At 27.8% G+C, this 17,941-nt stretch overlaps 2 protein-coding genes across 2 annotated transcripts; both read left to right on the forward strand.

Annotated features, from left to right (window-relative positions):
* The first annotated feature begins 1,587 nt into the window (after nucleotides 1-1,587).
* LOC111305806 (NADH dehydrogenase [ubiquinone] iron-sulfur protein 1, mitochondrial-like) lies at nucleotides 1,588-6,580 on the forward strand. Its single transcript, XM_022903631.2, has 5 exons — nucleotides 1,588-2,065; nucleotides 2,597-2,843; nucleotides 3,622-3,916; nucleotides 4,556-4,930; nucleotides 5,470-6,580. Exons 1-5 carry the CDS (start codon nucleotides 1,651-1,653, stop codon nucleotides 6,367-6,369), a joined length of 2,232 nt encoding a protein of 743 aa, XP_022759366.1. The 5' UTR covers nucleotides 1,588-1,650; the 3' UTR covers nucleotides 6,370-6,580.
* Nucleotides 6,581-14,080: 7,500 nt separating this feature from the next.
* Nucleotides 14,081-15,802, forward strand: LOC111305807 (aspartic proteinase PCS1-like). Its single transcript, XM_022903633.2, has one exon. It carries the CDS (start codon nucleotides 14,192-14,194, stop codon nucleotides 15,560-15,562), a length of 1,371 nt encoding a protein of 456 aa, XP_022759368.1. The 5' UTR covers nucleotides 14,081-14,191; the 3' UTR covers nucleotides 15,563-15,802.
* Nucleotides 15,803-17,941: the final 2,139 nt, after the last annotated feature.

Consider the following 17,941-nt stretch of genomic DNA (forward strand, 5'->3'; position numbering starts at 1 on the left):
AATGTTATAATAGACTGGCAAATATGATAATAAAGATCTCCAATCATTTGACCACCAGTCTTTATTGTTAGATTTGCTAGTCTACTGATGACATTGTTAATGGCCTAAAGATTAGAGGCCTTTTATGTACGAAATTGAGCCATATCTCAGAGATATAATTAGAGACATTTGGAAATGCTAACAAATCTGATTTTCTTGTGTCAAACATTGATAAAGAGATTAATTTATTTTAATATTATATATTTCAAGATTAAATGTATTTATTTTATTTAAATTAAAATTAAACATTATAAGAGTTTATAATTAAATATATATTTAAATACAAATTTATGTAGTTTCGAAAATGGATTTCTTATAATACAAGATGACTTTCAAAAACTATTTTTGAGAACGCAATATAAGTATTGAAAAATGGTTTTTGACAATATTACATTCTCAAAAGTCAATTTTCAAGATTTACGATGGTGGTTTTAGGGTATATAAGCTTTTGAGGGTGTTTTTGTTATTTGTTAAAAGTTAAAATTGGTATTTATTATAAGAATTTTTTTAAAGAAAATTTTAAGATTATACAGAGAAAACGAGAATTCTATTTGCATCCAAAGTTTTGCTCTATAAACCCCACTACTAAATACGCTCCAAATTCAAACATAAATTTTCTATTTCTACTAAATACACCAAACACTTCATTTTTCTATTTTTCCTTCCTATCCTATCACTCTTTCATTCTTTTCACTTATTTCTTTATTTTCAATGCAAAGAAAACCCTAAATCCATCAAACTTACCTAAAATCACCTACGTTTTTTAGTTTTACACTGATTAGATATAAGATTTCTGACTTGTTTTCGATTTATTTTGTTGAAATAGTGGTTAAAATACATGTAAATATAAGTTAAGATTTATGATAAAATTTAGATAAAATCAAGTTTCTCCTAAATGGATTTTGGAAAAACTTAAAGGTTTTTCGAAAATGGATTTTTGATAAGTCTTAAAATCTTTTGAAAATCCAAAAGCTTTTCTGAAAGCTCAAAAACTTCTTGGATATTTATTTTTGAAAAACCTTAAAAATTTTCAAAAATACATTTATGATAAACCTTAAAGTTTCTCAAAAATTAAAATCTTAAAGACTTATCAGAAATTCATTTTCGAAAAGCCTTTAAGTTTCTCGAAAATCCATTTCTAAAAAGTTTTAAAGCTTCTCAGAAATTCAAAACTTAAAAACTTCTTGTAAATCTATTTTCAATTTTCGAGAAGCCTTTGAATTTCTTGAAAATCTATTTTCAAAAAATTTTAAACTTTTCGAAAATTTTGATTTCAAAATTTTATTTTTAGTTTTAAAGATTTAGGGTTTAGTATACGAAAAAAAAAGATAAAAAAGAAAAAAGAAGAAGAAGGTGTGGAGAGTACATAAGTATGAAGGTATTTTTGTCATTTATTAAATGTTAAATTTGGTATTTGATATATGTATATTTTTATAAGGAGATTATAGAATGTATATAGAACATTTTGGGTTGTACTTAGAAACCGCTAGAAAAAATTCTGTGGTGTAGGCCCTCTCAATTAAACCCAACATTTCGAAGTCTTTCTCCACTCTTTGCAGCTCCAACAAGGGAAGCTAAGCGATCTCTTTATAGAGGCCTGGTACCAAAAAAATGGGTTTAGGCGTGTTAGCTTCAAGATACCTAAAAACCTCAAGAGTCATCTCTTCTCAATATGGTAGATTCCGACCCATCGTCACCAAACCCGAGCTCCAATCCCCCGATGCCTCAGCGACTGCAGCAGCACCGCAGCCAGAGCCTACTCCGCCTCCACCAAAGAAACCTGTGGGCGGTGCGCGGGTCCACTTCACTAACCCGGATGATGCCATCGAGGTGTTCGTCGATGGGTTTCCGGTGAAAATCCCTAAGGGCATGACTGTTCTTCAGGCCTGCGAGATCGCTGGAGTTGACATTCCTAGGTTTTGCTATCATAGCCGACTCTCGATCGCTGGGAATTGTCGTATGTGCCTTGTCGAGGTTGAAAAATCCCCCAAGCCCGTCGCCTCTTGCGCCATGCCGGCCCTCCCCGGTTAGCCTTTCGATTTCATTGTCCTTTTTTTGTATTTTTGCTTAATTTATTCATTTGTTTGGATGAACGAATTTTATTTTTTAATACTGATTCGTGACAGATTTTAGTTGTATTTGATGATTTGGATTAGGGTTCTCAAATTAATTCTATAATATTTCATTTGCTTCAATGTTCTTTATATTTTTAATGCTGCTATTTGTTTTGTTTAGTTTTAAGGAAGATACAACGTTATGATTCGTTACTCTTTGAACCAATTATTTTGTTTCTTTTATAAACTTTTTCATAAAATATGTTTATTTTTATTAATTTCTTTTTAGTTTCGCTTGGAATCCTAATAATTCTTGTATGACGTTGCTCTTTCAAGGCAAAAGTGCTCGTCATTTTAAACAATTTAACCGTTAGGAGTTATGCTGCTCCCGCTCTAAAGGTCTCTTTTTTGTTATTTGCTGATTTGGCTCTGGAATTTTTGAATACTTTGTTCTTTTTCTTTTTTGATTATGGTCTTTAATTATTACTGGGACTGTAATATAGGAATGAAGATTAAGACGGATACACCATTGGCAAAGAAGGCACGTGAAGGAGTGATGGAATTTTTGTTGATGAACCATCCCCTGGATTGTCCAATCTGTGATCAGGGTGGAGAATGTGATCTCCAGGATCAGTCTATGGCATTTGGATCTGATCGTGGCCGTTTTACTGAAATGAAGAGATCTGTTGTTGACAAGAATCTTGGTCCTTTGGTAAAGACTGTCATGACTCGGTGCATTCAGTGTACAAGGTCAGAAATTATCCAAACAATATCCCCACTGGCTTTACTTTTTTTTTCTTCAGATTTTAAGCTGGCTATAAAATTGAAGAGTTGAAATCCAACTGGTGACTGCATCCACTTTAAGATTTTATTCTAAGTAACCAAATACATTGAGCATTCTTAATTTTAGGCATTTGTTGCTACATTGAGAATGTATATTGCGCTAAATCCACTTTAGAATGAATAGTTGGGTCATTGTCTCAAGTATTGCTGATATTGCTGGTTGATATGTCCAGCACCTTTTGAATCATGTGTTTTCCTACACTTGGAATGGTTTATATCAGATTGTGATTAAGTTGGCCTATATAATTTGCAGCTTGAAATTTTGTTTTGCTTCATTACATTAGACTGATGGGGTTCTTCAACGTTTACACAACTCAGTCCAAGTTCTAAAGCTTTGCTCACAAAAATTATGCCTTTGATAGGGACGTCACCTGGAAATGCTTAATGATGTTTTTTTGTGGGAAACACCTTAATTATGCCTAAATGAAGTTTTGTTTGGACTCTACTCTATGATTCATAAATAGATTTTCCAAGTTTATGTAAAATCTCTGGCCTCTTAGTGCTCTTTTCTATTTGAGTTTCAAGCCAAAATTTGCATCTTCTTCTTTAAGCAGTTTTTGGGCCAAAGCTTTGTGATCTTTTGAGGATTTTTTTCATTTGAGAAATATCTATAAGCAACATTCTTGTTGTTCTATGACCCGAAGGTCTGAGTTTGAGGCAAATAACTTTTTTATGGTCTCATCAGGTGTGTCAGGTTTGCAACAGAAGTTGCTGGAGTTCAGGATCTTGGCATGTTAGGTCGTGGTAGTGGAGAAGAAATTGGAACTTATGTTGAAAAGCTTATGACAAGTGAACTTTCTGGAAATGTAATAGATATCTGTCCTGTTGGAGCCCTTACCTCTAAACCCTTCGCATTCAAGGCCCGAAACTGGGAGTTGAAAGGAACAGAGACCATTGATGTAAGTGATGCGGTTGGATCCAACATTCGGATTGATAGCAGAGGTCCTGAGGTTATGCGTATCCTTCCTCGTTTAAATGAGGTAAAGTGTAAACTGTCATAAGATGCTTATAGTACACTCATTTTTAAGAATCTTTTGTCTGAGGCCCATCGGGCAACGAAATAATATCTGTGGACTGCTTTTGTGCTAGTCTTAAATTGTTTTGATCTTATCACCTCAGTAACTCATAGACCTGTGTTGTTTCTGTTATGAGATAAGCAGCCTCTATATTAGTTCTTGAGGAGATGTGACAAATAACTTAAGATGGGTTTATATTAGCATTAAACTGACATTGTGGTTATTGTGGCATATGGAACAATACATTTTATGTTATCATTTTATACAAGGATTGGAAATAACTAAATTTTCTTATCATAAATACTCAAGCTTCAATGTTTATATTTTGGAGGAAACTTATTCTTTAAAAGTTGATTATATTTTCCAACTGGTACTTTCTTTTTTATCTTAATTAACATGCTTGAGTCATTGAAATGTTTCTAACTATCGATACAAAAAAAAGAGAAAAGATAAAAGAAAATGGATTGTAATGTTATGTTTGCCTCCCCAAGTTAGATTTAGCAAAAAAAAAAAAAAAAACCCTTAATTTCTTCTGCTAATAGCCAGAGTGTTGATCTGTTTGACAAGATAAGTACCTTTTCCCTGGTTCAATGACCTTTGCAGGATATAAATGAAGAATGGATATCAGATAAGACTCGCTTCTTTTATGATGGATTGAAGAGACAGAGGCTAAATGACCCCATGATTCGTGGTGCTGATGGGCGCTTTAAGGCTGTGAGCTGGCGCGATGCATTGGCTGTTGTTGCTGAGGTTGCCCTTCAGGTTAAACCAGAGGAAATTGTTGGGATTGCTGGTCAACTTTCTGATGCTGAATCCATGATGGCACTGAAAGATTTGTTAAACAACATGGGATCAAACAATGTGTGGTGCGAAGGAACTGGCACAAGCCCTAATGCTGATCTAAGATACAGATATCTTATGAATAGCAGTATTGCTGGTCTTGAGAAGGCAGATGTATTCCTTTTGGTTGGTACCCAGGTAATGTTCTAGCAACCCTAATTCTTATATTGTATACCTTTTGCCTGTTCTCTTGCTGAATGTCACAATGTGTTTTATCCACAGTCATTGTGCATAGTTAGCAATTACTTATCTGAATCCATCTCAGGATAGGTGTTACATTTTTCTTCTAAATTGAATGAATATTTTTGGATGGATACTGTCGCTTCATTCTCTGAATTATTTGTGTAGTCTTTAATTGTAAGTGTCTTTTGTGTGAATTAACTGTATATGTTGAGGTCAGTGTAATCTTTTACTTTTGTTTGCATGTGAGCTTTTGAAGTACAGAAATAGTTACACAACAAGCGACATGCTTTGTGCGTTGCTGTGTGAAAAAATAGTTGTGTAGGTTAAAGGAAAAAATATCGTTCTATTTATATAATATTGAGATTTAAATAACATTATTTTGTGAAAGTAAAAGGGTGTTAGTAATATTTATGCCAGAATCCGTAAAGTGAAAGAGTTTTAGAATATAGCAAGTATAAAGTATAATAATCATATAATTTGATGTTAATTTTCAGCCAAGGGTTGAAGCTGCTATGGTAAATGCCAGAATCCGTAAGGCGGTTCGGGCATCAAATGCTAAGGTTGGCTACATTGGTCCTCCAACAGACTTCAACTATGATTATCAGCATCTTGGCACTGGCCCACAAACACTCTTTGAGATTGCTGAGGGTCGTCATTCTTTTTGTTCAGCCATCTTAAATGCCAAAAACCCAGCCATCATTGTTGGTGCTGGCCTGTTTGAGAGGACAGACAAAGATGCAATTTTTTCTGCTGTTGAAGCCATTGCAAATAATGGGAATGTCGTCAGGCCCGACTGGAATGGATTCAATGTTTTACTTCTTAATGCTGCCCAGGCTGCAGCCCTTGACCTTGGACTTGTGCCAGAATCCAGCAACAGCATCGAGTCAGCAAAGTTCTTGTATTTAATGGGAGCTGATGACATGAACTTGGATAAAGTTCCGGCAGATGCTTTTGTGGTGTATCAGGGCCATCATGGGGACCGCAGTGTCTATCGTGCCAATGTGATTCTTCCTTCAGCAGCATTCAGTGAGAAGGAGGGTACATATGAAAATACAGAAGGGTGCACTCAGCAAACATTGCCTGCAGTCCCTACAGTTGGTGATGCTAGGGATGATTGGAAGATCATTCGAGCACTCTCCGAGGTTGCAGGAATTCGTCTACCTTACGATACACTAGGAGGCATACGCTCCAGGATGAGGACTGTAGCACCAAACCTACTGCGCATGGATGAGATAGAGCCGGCTGCATTTGGACCTGGGTTGAGTCCTGACTGTACTCGAGAGCTAAACTTGACACCATTCAAGGCTGCTGTTGATAATTTCTACATGACTAATTCCATTACTAGGGCATCAAAAATAATGGCACAATGCAGCGCAATGCTGCAGAAGAAGTGAGTAGTGTGGATTTCAGTCTTAGTTCACTTCTTTTCTTTTTTCTTTTTTTGCTTTAATCCTATCAATGCCTTGATTTAAGCCGTGTATTGGCTGAGCTTTTTGAACTGTAGCAATATGTCAATAAAGGAAGTTAAGGTCCTTTTGTTTCTTTGTAACATGCTTTGCAATGTAAAAGCATTTCGATAAGTAAGACTCATGGTTTCCAAATTCATTGCCATGTGCTTTCAACTTCCTGATGCCACCTTATTCTATGAAACATTATCATCTAATCATTTACCGTTTCTAATCCTAAGAACTTAATTTGAAGCTCAATAAAACCTGAAGTAATGGCTTTAGAGCTCTATTCCAACGTAATGTTTAACCTTGGTTCGAAGAGGATACAATTAACCAGCTTGTGTGCCTTCAATGGTTCACTCTAGGGTTACTTAGATTAGTATAGTCCATTCTAGGGTACTTATTAGTTATTAAAAAGCAAAAATAAAAGGTTATACAATTTAAAATTTTAATAATAATTATATATAAATTTAATAAAATTAAAAAATATATATTTTATATTTTTATATTGATATAAATTATGATAAGTAATTTTTATATAAAATATTATATAAATATATAAATTTTAATATTTTATACTATATATGCAGACTATCATCAAACATAGTCATGTGACTACCAGTCGGTGCTTTTTCATTTACTCATTGTTCTACATCCAAGATGTTTTAATTTTTTTAAAATAAAACTAAGATATTATAAAATTTCAAAAAAAAAAAAAAAAAATCACTTCTCAAGCATCGGTTTGTTAAAAGAAGCATTTCTTATTCTTTACCGGATGATGACGAAACGCCGCTATATTATTTTAGACAATCAAAAACACTTTGTTCTTATTTAATTTGATAAAAAAAATATTTTGTCATATATTCCCCAAAACCTGATCCAAATAATGTCCGTGATTTATAATTAAAGATTTAATTTCCTGATTCTCAACATAAGATTCTTCATTACTTTAACATATATATATTAGTCATGTGAAACAACAAAATTTATCGAAGATTAAAAATTAATTAGATGACAAATATTCCCCCAAAACATAAATTAAACTTAATTTGTCATCTTGTCTTCAATAAAATAATAATGGTTATATCTGGGGTGTGTTTGTAATAAAAATTAAATAAGGCATCATTTGTCTTATTTTACTAAATATCTTCATTTTAGTGTTGTGTTTTTTTTTTACATGGAATTTTTTAAAAATATATTAGTATTTTAAAATTTTAATTTTACTATTAAAGTATAACAAATTATAAATGAATAGTTAAAATATAATTAATATTTTTTTCTTTTTATTATATATATCTATGTTTTCATCTTTATTCATATAAAAAATTTATAAAAATATATATATTTGCTAAAGAGTAATACAATTGTGTATCAATGAAATTTATTAAATTATTTTTAAAAAGTTACCAGAATAAAAATAAATAAATAATTAATTTAATAAATTGATTTTTATTATTTATAATTCAAAAATTCAATATTTTAAAATAATTATTTTGATTTTGTTATTAATATTAACTTTATTATTTATAATTTTATTTAATTTAATATTTTTATAAATATATGAAAATATATGTATGTAATTTTTTTATATTATTGTATAAAATCAAATGCTATGATATTTTCCTCCTTTGCTCCTCACCTCTAAAAGGTCGCTTCATATCTATCATACACCATATCAATTGTGTGAAGTTTGTACTTTTTTTTATTATTAAACTCGCATTGGCTCGTGATCACTTCTTTATCATACAAATCCGTGAACAATTCACAGCTTTAACTTGTCTTTAATTTTAATTTTTTTTTAAGGAAATATTTCAAATTTTATTTGAATTTTTTTTTTTTATAATTTTAAAGGCACGCCCTTTTATATAAATTTAATACATTCAAAATTATACTGCAAACAATATTTCTCACATAAATCAAACCACAATTAATAAAAAATGAGAGTTTTTTTTTTTTAATCAACCGAATTAATCTCATTGAATTCTTTGTTTTTCACTATTTTTATTTTTAATATTCAAAATTTTCATTAAAAATCTTCAATACTTAAAATTTTTTAAATTAATTATTAAAAGGCCCAAGCATTTTAGTCAATTATTTAATTTATTTTAATGGATGAGATCTAATAGACTTGAAAATATCCTTGAAATATTTAAATTTTTATTAAAAAAATGAATATATATAATCAGTGCATTAAAAAACATAAAGCTGCCTTCGTCTGTAGCTCAACCTGCCCAACATCAATGTGCAGATAAGGTAGACAATATTATTTGATTACTTTTGTTTTTTTGGCAGCTTGGAGACAAATGTCATTAAACACGTGGCCCTAAGATTTTTATTTCAAAAGTGATAAATTAATTGTACGAAAATGTTGGATTTAATCTATTTTATTAATTGTATAAATTGAGTGTTTTTTTTTTAAATATTTGGATAAATAAATTATTTAACTTTTCATATCAAAATAAAATGTATCATATTTTATAATTATAAATAATTATAAATTATATATTTAAAATGACTTAACAAATCATCATCAATAAAATTTAAATTTAATATTTTTTTCATCGAAAAAAATGAAATATTAAATCAATTATTTTTACGGTTATAAATTGAGTATTTGGTAGAATGATTACCGGTGTTAGGATTTTTTTCATCAATTATATGTTGATCATGTTGATTAAGCTAACTAAGTGGAAGCCATTTTTTTTTATTTTGAAATATTACAAATATTTTTTATTTATAAAATTCATATTATTTATTAAAAAGTCATGAAAGTACTAAAAAAAACACGGATACTTGTTTAATGCTTTTGAAAAACTAAACAATAATGTATCATTTTTATTATTTTATTAAAATTATAAAAATAAAAAATATAAACCTCTTTGATAAAGTAAGACTGAAAAAATCATAAGAAATATTTTAAAAAATAATCTAATGAATTAAAGCAAAAAAAAGAAAATTTTGACAATCAATAGTGATGACAAAGTGTAATAAAAAAATAAATTTAATTATTAATATATTTATATTAAATAAAATATTAAAATTTATATAGTTATATTATATTTTATATAAAAATTATATATTATAATTTATATTGATATAAAAATATAAATTTTATTTTTTATTTTATTAAATTTATATATAATAATTATTAAAATTTCAAATTATATTATTTTTTATTTTTTATATCATATTATATCATAGTTTAAATTTTCATATTTAAAAAGGAGAGAGAACGAAAAAATTAGGAAGGTTGGATCCGATCATCTCAATTGATTTGGCCTGATAGAGACAGTGAGAAACAAAAAAGGAAAGTGAGAGAGAAGTTGAAAGAGTCTTTCATTTTCTTTTTCTTTTTTAAAATTTTTTTTATAATTTTAAGAATAAAAAAAAAGTTTTCTTTTTTGCCAGAGTTTTCTTTTTCTTAAAATCTCCATGATTTATTTAAAAATAAAAATTAATTTTGTTTTCTTAATTTAAAAAAATATTTTAAATATAAGATATTCCATTTTGTTAATATTTAAAAATTTTGAAAATAAAAATTCCATTATTTTAATTTTTCATATTTTAAAAAAATAAAAAAATCTTATAGCTTCCTTTCTAATAGTTTTTAAAATAAAATATTGTTTTTTTTTCAAGTTTTTATAAAAGTTTTGGTTTTTTATGTTTTAAAAAACTAAAAAAAAAGTATTTATAGTTAATGTCACATTAGATCCAGTCAACGTCGTTTCAACATGATTAAATTATAAGTGTATTTTTTTAAAAATAATCTGATGAATTATAGAAAAGAAAGAAAATTTTGACAAGAGGAATGGCAAAGTGCGAAAAGGAAAGAGGAGAGAGAACGAAAAAGGAAAGCGGATTGGGGAAGGTTGGATCTGCCAGCTCATCATCTACATTGATTTGGCCCACAGAAGTTTGAAAGTGTCTCTCCTTTTTTTTTTAAGAAATTTTTAAGAATAAAAAATAGTTTTCGTTTTCTTAAACTGTTCATAATCTATTTAAACATAAAAAATTAATTTGTTTTCTTAATTTTTAAAAAAATGTTTTATAAGTAAAATATTTCAAATTTTAATATTCAATTATTTAAAAAATAAGTTTAAAAAATGTGGCCGATATTTATTTAAAAATAAAAAATAATTTTTTTATTTTCAATAATTTTACGAAAATAAAAATTATCATAGTTTTTTTCTAATTTTTTAGATTTTTTTGACCTTTTAAAGGTTTTAGAAAATTAAACAAAAAAATTTTATCATCAATACCATATTAGATCCGATCAACAACATTTCAACATGATTAATGACAAAATTTATAATACCATAAATTTCATATTTTATACATTTTTTTATATAAAATAAATTATTAAATTATTAAATCTCTTAACAATATATCATAGTGTTATTGATAGTATTTTTGAATTTATTATTTTTGCAAACTTTATTTAATAACTCCCAATATAATTTGTTTGAGCAAGATAACAATGAGTACAAAATGCATACATTGGTCCTGGTCTCAACAGTTAGAACTTGCTATAAATACCCTATCAATAAATTATTGAACAACTTTGCTTAACCAGAAAAGAAATTAAATTTTGAGATTTTTTTTTTCTTTAAAACTCATTTATTAAATCTGATCGTTGGCCTGTGGAAAAAGAAGTTGCTGCTACAGTGGACTTTTGGTTTTTGAGCTGGTTATCGTTGTGCAAGCCAGCTGTTGTTGACTATGAATGAACCTTTAAAATAGAAATTAGTTTGTTTAAAAAATCAGGCAAAAAGAGGAAACCAGGTTTTGTACTTTGCATCCTAGAGATGAACGTCGTTTTCAAAAGCTCTTGACGTAATTTGACCGTCCCCGAGTCGCTCGGCAAGTCAACTACAATTGAAACTTTTTATCTCTATATTAATTCAAGAAAATTATGAAATTTACGATTGATTTCTAACATTTTCAGACATTTTAACTTTTTTTTAAAATTTTTAAATCTATTAATTTTGAAAAGTAAATAAAATTTATAAAATGAAAAAAATCTTTCGTAGAAAATATCATATAATAATTTTTAATATAAAATTAAAAAAAAATCAATCACAATTGATTCAAGTGATAAAAAATTTTATTTTATTATTTAAATTTAAGTTTATTGAAAGATTTTTAAAAAAAATTTAATTTATTAAATTCTATATAAATAAACATGTTTAAATCAACACATAAAAATATTTATATGGATCGAAGTTCAAAAATTTTTTATCACTAAATAAAAAATTTTTAAGATATTTGTATTATAAAAAAAGTAAGGAAAGAAATTAGAAATGGAATTTGTTTTTGGAGATGGATAATTTTAATTTGAAACGAAAAGATAACTAATGAAACATATATTTGTTACTCATCAAAGTAATTATTAGTTAAGAAAATTTATAAAAATAAGTAGTTTAAAATATTTTTCACAATTATCCAAAAAACGTTTTGCTTTTTTTTTTTTTTAATTAAACCAAACAAATCTTCACATATATGCAAAATTATATATAAAAAAAATCCATTATATTGGGACAAAAGATTGTGAAGATTTGTTGACCGAACAATCTTAAAATGGACAACTGTTGAAAGTGAAGCAGCCAGCTAATGAACCTAACGGCTTTTTCTTTTGTTATCATTGCATTGAGCTAAAACCTCACGTACACATTAAGACTGCATTTAACGTCCTTACCTTTTTAATCATCTCATTAAAAATACATTTATTAAATTTTATTAAAATTATTTTATCGATAACGACTTTTTTCAATTACCTTTTTCGTTAAATTAAAAAATTATGAATTACTTATAAATTAGATTTTGCTAACATTTTTTAAATTTTTTAAATTATTATTTATTGAATATTAGTATATTAAATGTAGTAGTTGGTAGTTAATTGATATAAGGCGTAAATTCACCATTGTATTTATTGCATTTATGTGATTGCCATCAATCTTTCTGAACGGTTATGTTAAAGGCTGTTTTAAAATTTTAAAAAAAATGAAAAATAATATGACAGGAAAAAAAATCATGAAATTAAAATAAAAAAATTTATTTTTTATTAAATAAAATGTTACATAATCCTATTTTTTATTTTACTTTTTTTCTTTTTTTATGACATTTTTCTATTAAATATACTACTACATTAAACTTTTTCATTTGATATCAACATTTTTTTTGTTAAGATAAAATTTTAATACAAATAAAATGGATGAGAATGCTTGATTTAAAATCAGATCTTTGATGTCTCTTCAAATATTTTTAGCCACTAGATCAAATGTTTGGGGATGATATTGATATTTTTTTATCATGTTAGTTTCATTTGAATTATAAAACAGTTTCTAATGAAATATTTAATAGAATATTTCACAATTGTTACATTTTGACCAACTTTGCTCTGAAATTAGAAGTACAATAGTAAATTATTCCAAAATTAAAAGTATAACGTAAAATTGAACCAACTAAAAAAATTAATGCCAAATTTACACCATTCACATAAATGGTAAATTTGTACGTTATCTTTAATTAATTTGATTAGTTTCAATGCACTATAAGAATAAATTACCTGATTTAGTAAATTTAAAAAGGAGCTTTTAGAGAATTCATTAGCAAAATTTTTACATATTTTATTTCTTAAATATCACTTTAATCAAGGTCACAAGCCAACATTTTTTTTTTTTTCATTTTCAAGTTCCTTTTACACAAACAAAACCAAAAATAATTTTTGTGAAGTATGTCTTAGAAAAATATTAACCAATATCTATATGAAATTTGAAGAAAAAATTTTACAATCTTTTCCTCTTTTGAATTTGATAAATAATATATCAAATGTATAAAGAAAATAATAGTTGACTATTTTAAAACATTGTCTATATTCTATAAGTACCTAGCAAAAAAATTCTTCTCTTTTTATATTCCAATTTTATTTTTCTAAAAACTTTTTTTTTTTTTTACTTTAAAATATAAACAAACATTGAACATCTATAAATGTTGTTTAATCTTATAAAAATCAAATAAGGAATAAAGGAGGGATGAAACATTTGTTCGTAAATGGGATTTATCTACAAACCTCTCAAACGAAAAATAATGGACAATTGATTATTTAGCGGCCTAGATATATATTTTCTTAAAAAGGGCCAACTTGCATAATTCCATGTAAATACGATAAGTTTAGCACAAAAACAGATTATATAAAAGCAATAAAATTTATAAAATTAATATGATTTAAAATTTTAATAAAAATATATTTCGTATTTAATTTGTTGATATTAATTTAATAGGAGCATTTTATTAATAATTTTTTATTATAATTTTATGATTATTCAATTATAATAAAAAATTATGTAAGAATCAAATATTTATAAATATATGGTTCATATAAAATTTTAATAAATTTCATATAATTTTTAAATTATAATTAATTAAATATAATATAATAATTATATATGATATAGTTTTAAAATTAATATAATAATTTTCATATTTTATAAATATTTAATGTGTAATAAAAAATATATATATACACAAATTTATAGTACATAAATAAATCATAAAAATGGTGACCACTTTTTTAATTAAGAATCATCATAAGATCTAACCGCTCAATTAAGAAAACGCGTATACATTGCTGTAGATTTCTTCATGTTTTGGTTGTCTGTTTCCTCCGCATAGGTCTTAGCTAATAGCCAGAGCGACCTTTTCCCTTATATAAATACTACCCCAACCTTTCTTCTCCGCTCTGCCCAAGCTCACTCGTTACTTTGAATCAATGGCTCTTCTCTTACAAAATCTGCCCGTTATTTCCTCTCTCCCTCTTTTTCTTTTCTTCCTTGCTTCTTTTTGTTCTCTCTTAACACAAGGAAAACCAACGCAAAACCAGAACATGTCCGTTTCCTTCTCGTTTCCTCTCACTTCCGTCCGTTTCTCTCGTAGTAATGTTCAAACGCTATTCCCTTCTTTTGTTTCAGAAACCAAGCCAAACCCACGGGTTAGGCCAAGGCCAAGGCCAACCCCATCTTCATATAATTATAAAACAACGTTCAAGTATTCAATGGCTTTGGTCGTGGCTCTCCCTATAGGCACTCCACCGCAGACTCAGCAGATGGTGTTGGATACTGGGAGCCAACTCTCCTGGATTCAGTGCCACAAAAAGGTTGCCCAAAAGCCGCCTCCTATGGCGTCGTTTGATCCTTCTCTTTCCTCTTCTTTCTCGGTTTTGCCATGTAACCACCCTCTCTGTAAGCCTCGAATTCCCGATTTTACCCTCCCTACTTCTTGCGACCAGAACCGTTTATGCCACTATTCTTACTTCTACGCCGACGGAACACTTGCTGAGGGCAACCTCGTCAAAGAAAAAATCACTTTTTCACGTTCCCAAAGTACCCCTCCTTTGATCCTTGGTTGTGCCACCGATACCAGCGAAGACAAGGGTATTTTGGGAATGAACCTTGGACGGTTGTCTTTTGCTTCCCAAGCTAAAATTTCCAAGTTTTCTTACTGTGTGCCTACTCGTCGGACGCAACCCGGGGTTTCACCCACCGGGTCGTTTTATCTCGGTGAAAACCCGAATTCCCGCGGGTTTCAGTACGTTAACCTTTTGATTTTCCCTCGAAGTCGAACCATGCCTAATATGGATCCTTTGGCATACACTCTTCCAATGCAAGGGATACGAATTGGAGCAAAAAAATTGCCAATCCCCACTTCCGTTTTCCGACCCGATGCAGGCGGATCGGGTCAAACCATTATCGATTCGGGTTCAGAGTTCACTTACTTGGTTGATGAGGCCTATAACACGGTGAGGGAAGAAGTGGTGAGGCTAGTAGGTCCCAGGCTTAAAAAGAGTTACGTGTACGGTGGAGTAGCTGACATGTGTTTTGACGGCAACCCAATTGAGATCGGACGGTTGATGGGTGATATGGTATTGGAGTTTGAGAAAGGGGTGGAGATCACCGTTGACAAGGAAAGGATGTTAGCTGATGTTGGAGGTGGGGTCCATTGCTTGGGGATCGGACGGTCGAATATGCTTGGGATTGCGAGCAATATAGTCGGAAACGTTCATCAACAAAATCTTTGGGTGGAATTTGATCTAGCCAATGGGAGAGTGGGATTCGGTAAGGCTGATTGTAGCAGAGCATTATAGTCATTACGGTGATATATATTCTACTGGCGGTCTGAATTAAGCCTAGGACACGTGTCACGTGGTGAACATGGGATTGGTTGATCCATATATGGTTATGACAAAGTTCTTAAAGATCCACGTACTTCAAGTTGCAGTGTTGTATTGTAGTAGTTAGTTGGGATGGGAAGTGAGAGTAGCTAAAGTGTATATATGAGGATGTAAAATTTATGTAATGAAAAATCAATCATTATGGTTTATTTATGCTTTGCTCTCTCATTCTGCAAGGATACGACAAGATTTCTCCACCATTTGTTGATTTATTTATTTTTAATAATAATGCATCTATTATCCTCTTAAAAATTTGTAGGATTTTAATAAATTTAATAATTTATGTATTTATATTATATAAAATATTAAAATTTATATAATATTTTATATAAAAATTATATATTAAATTTTAAATTAAAATGATAATATAAAATATTTTTATTATATTTATATTCATATCGTATTATTATATTATATATAAATTTTAGGATGCATATTGTAGTTTGGTTGAATTTTTATAATATAATAAAATATGTTTTATGTTAAATTTATAAAAATATAATTCTAATACATTTTTTTTTGTAAGTTTTCAAATGAAAATTTAATCGTAAATTATGAATTCACACATTAATAAAGGAACCTTGTACTATAGATTGCAATTACATTTTGCTTTTATTTTATTTTTTTGAATAATTTTGGTACACGAAATTTGAATAAGACTCTGAAATTGAGTCATAATGGTTTTGTTGACTTCAAAAATATTTTAAATAGCAAGGACAATCATATGAGAAGGATATTCGACTAAAATAAATTTAAATAAAAATCATTATCATATTATAGAAAATAATGAAAACTATTTAAAAGCATTATCCAATCCCTTAAATAAGATTACAATAAATAAGAAATTCATAGTGTGGTACTAAAAATTAAAAAAGAAAACGAAAGATGGTGATAATGAAAAGGAGAAGTGAAAATAAAAGCATTAATCAGAAATAACAAATCAGAGAGGTCAAATGAAAATGACACAAAATTTTGGCAAAGAGCGATGATAACAAAAACAAAAGGTTTTGGGGTTTGGTTATGGTTATCACGAAATTCAACCACTTTGTTTGTTTAAATTTGGTCGAAGCAGACAGCACTCCAACCAATGTGATGCTTCATACATATCTATCACTTAAAATAGAATAGATAGCATAGCATTGCCCTATTTCAATCACATATATATATATATATGTATATATAAAAGTAAATTTTGGTATTCTTTTTTATGTCGATCCCATCACTCTTCTATCTTATCTTTTTTATAATTATTTAAGAATTTAATTTTAATTAAATCTAATAATTTAAAATATGACACGAGTTTAATAAAATAAAAAATTATATTTTATATTTTTATATCCACATAAATTATAATACATAATTTTTTAAAATATGACATAAATATAATATAAAAATATGACATGAAAGTAACACAGCTTAAAATTATAACAATAACTATATATGAATTTACATAAACAAAAAAATTATTTTTTATATTTTTTTTATCGATACAAATTATAATATATAATTTTTATATAAAATATAATATAAATATATAAATTTTAATATTTTATATGATATGAATATATGAATCTTAAAATTTAATTTCAATATATATATATATATATTTTATATTTGTATACCTTACTATTTTCACGCACATGTATATATATATATATATATATATATATAGGCAACTGTAATTAGTGTAATATATATGTCATACAATCACAAAAATTAAAGTTGAAAAAAAGTCATTTTCAAGTTTTTTTAAGGCATAATTTTAAATTTCAATAATATATGAAAATAATAGAATATCAAATTTAATTATATTTTGTACCTATTTTGAGTTATAATTGATAAGTAAAAGTAATTATAGCTTTATGAAAAGTCTAAGTATTTATTTTTACTCTACTCTTATTGATAATTTTTAATAGTAGACACTATTAATTAGAAGTGAAAGGTAAACCTTAATCAATTTTTATTAAAACCCTAAAAATTTATCTATTAAAGGTTTATCAAACCAAAAATTTATATAATTATCAAATCACACAAATTCAATAAGATGTATAAAACTTATAGATAAGTGATTACACTTAATTATTTGAATTCTTATATTTATCTCATATTATAATTAAATTTATTAACATATTTTATTCAATTATAAATTTATTAATTAATAATAACCCCCTTATTAAATATTTTATTTTATTTTTTAAAATTATTCAAGAAACTTTATGTGAAACATGTATAAGGCATTTTGATATTTGCAAACAATTGGTTCAACAGCAAATTTGTGCATATAATTGAGCT

This window comes from Durio zibethinus, chromosome 21 (genome assembly GCF_047325235.1).
Source record: "Durio zibethinus cultivar Kanyao isolate XHJ-2024 chromosome 21, ASM4732523v1, whole genome shotgun sequence".
NCBI classification, from domain to species: domain Eukaryota; kingdom Viridiplantae; phylum Streptophyta; class Magnoliopsida; order Malvales; family Malvaceae; genus Durio; species Durio zibethinus.

What these genes read in the sequence shown, in the direction of transcription:
- LOC111305806 (XM_022903631.2), top strand. Translation starts at nt 1,651, where the DNA reads ATGGGTTTAGGCGTGTTAGCTTCAAGATACCTAAAAACCTCAAGAGTC. An exon ending in CGGTGCATTCAGTGTACAAG is followed by an intron (nt 2,844 to 3,621) that starts GTCAGAAATTAT and finishes TGGTCTCATCAG; the next exon opens with GTGTGTCAGGTTTGCAACAG. An exon ending in TCCTTTTGGTTGGTACCCAG is followed by an intron (nt 4,931 to 5,469) that starts GTAATGTTCTAG and finishes GTTAATTTTCAG; the next exon opens with CCAAGGGTTGAAGCTGCTAT.
- LOC111305807 (XM_022903633.2), top strand. Translation starts at nt 14,192, where the DNA reads ATGGCTCTTCTCTTACAAAATCTGCCCGTTATTTCCTCTCTCCCTCTT.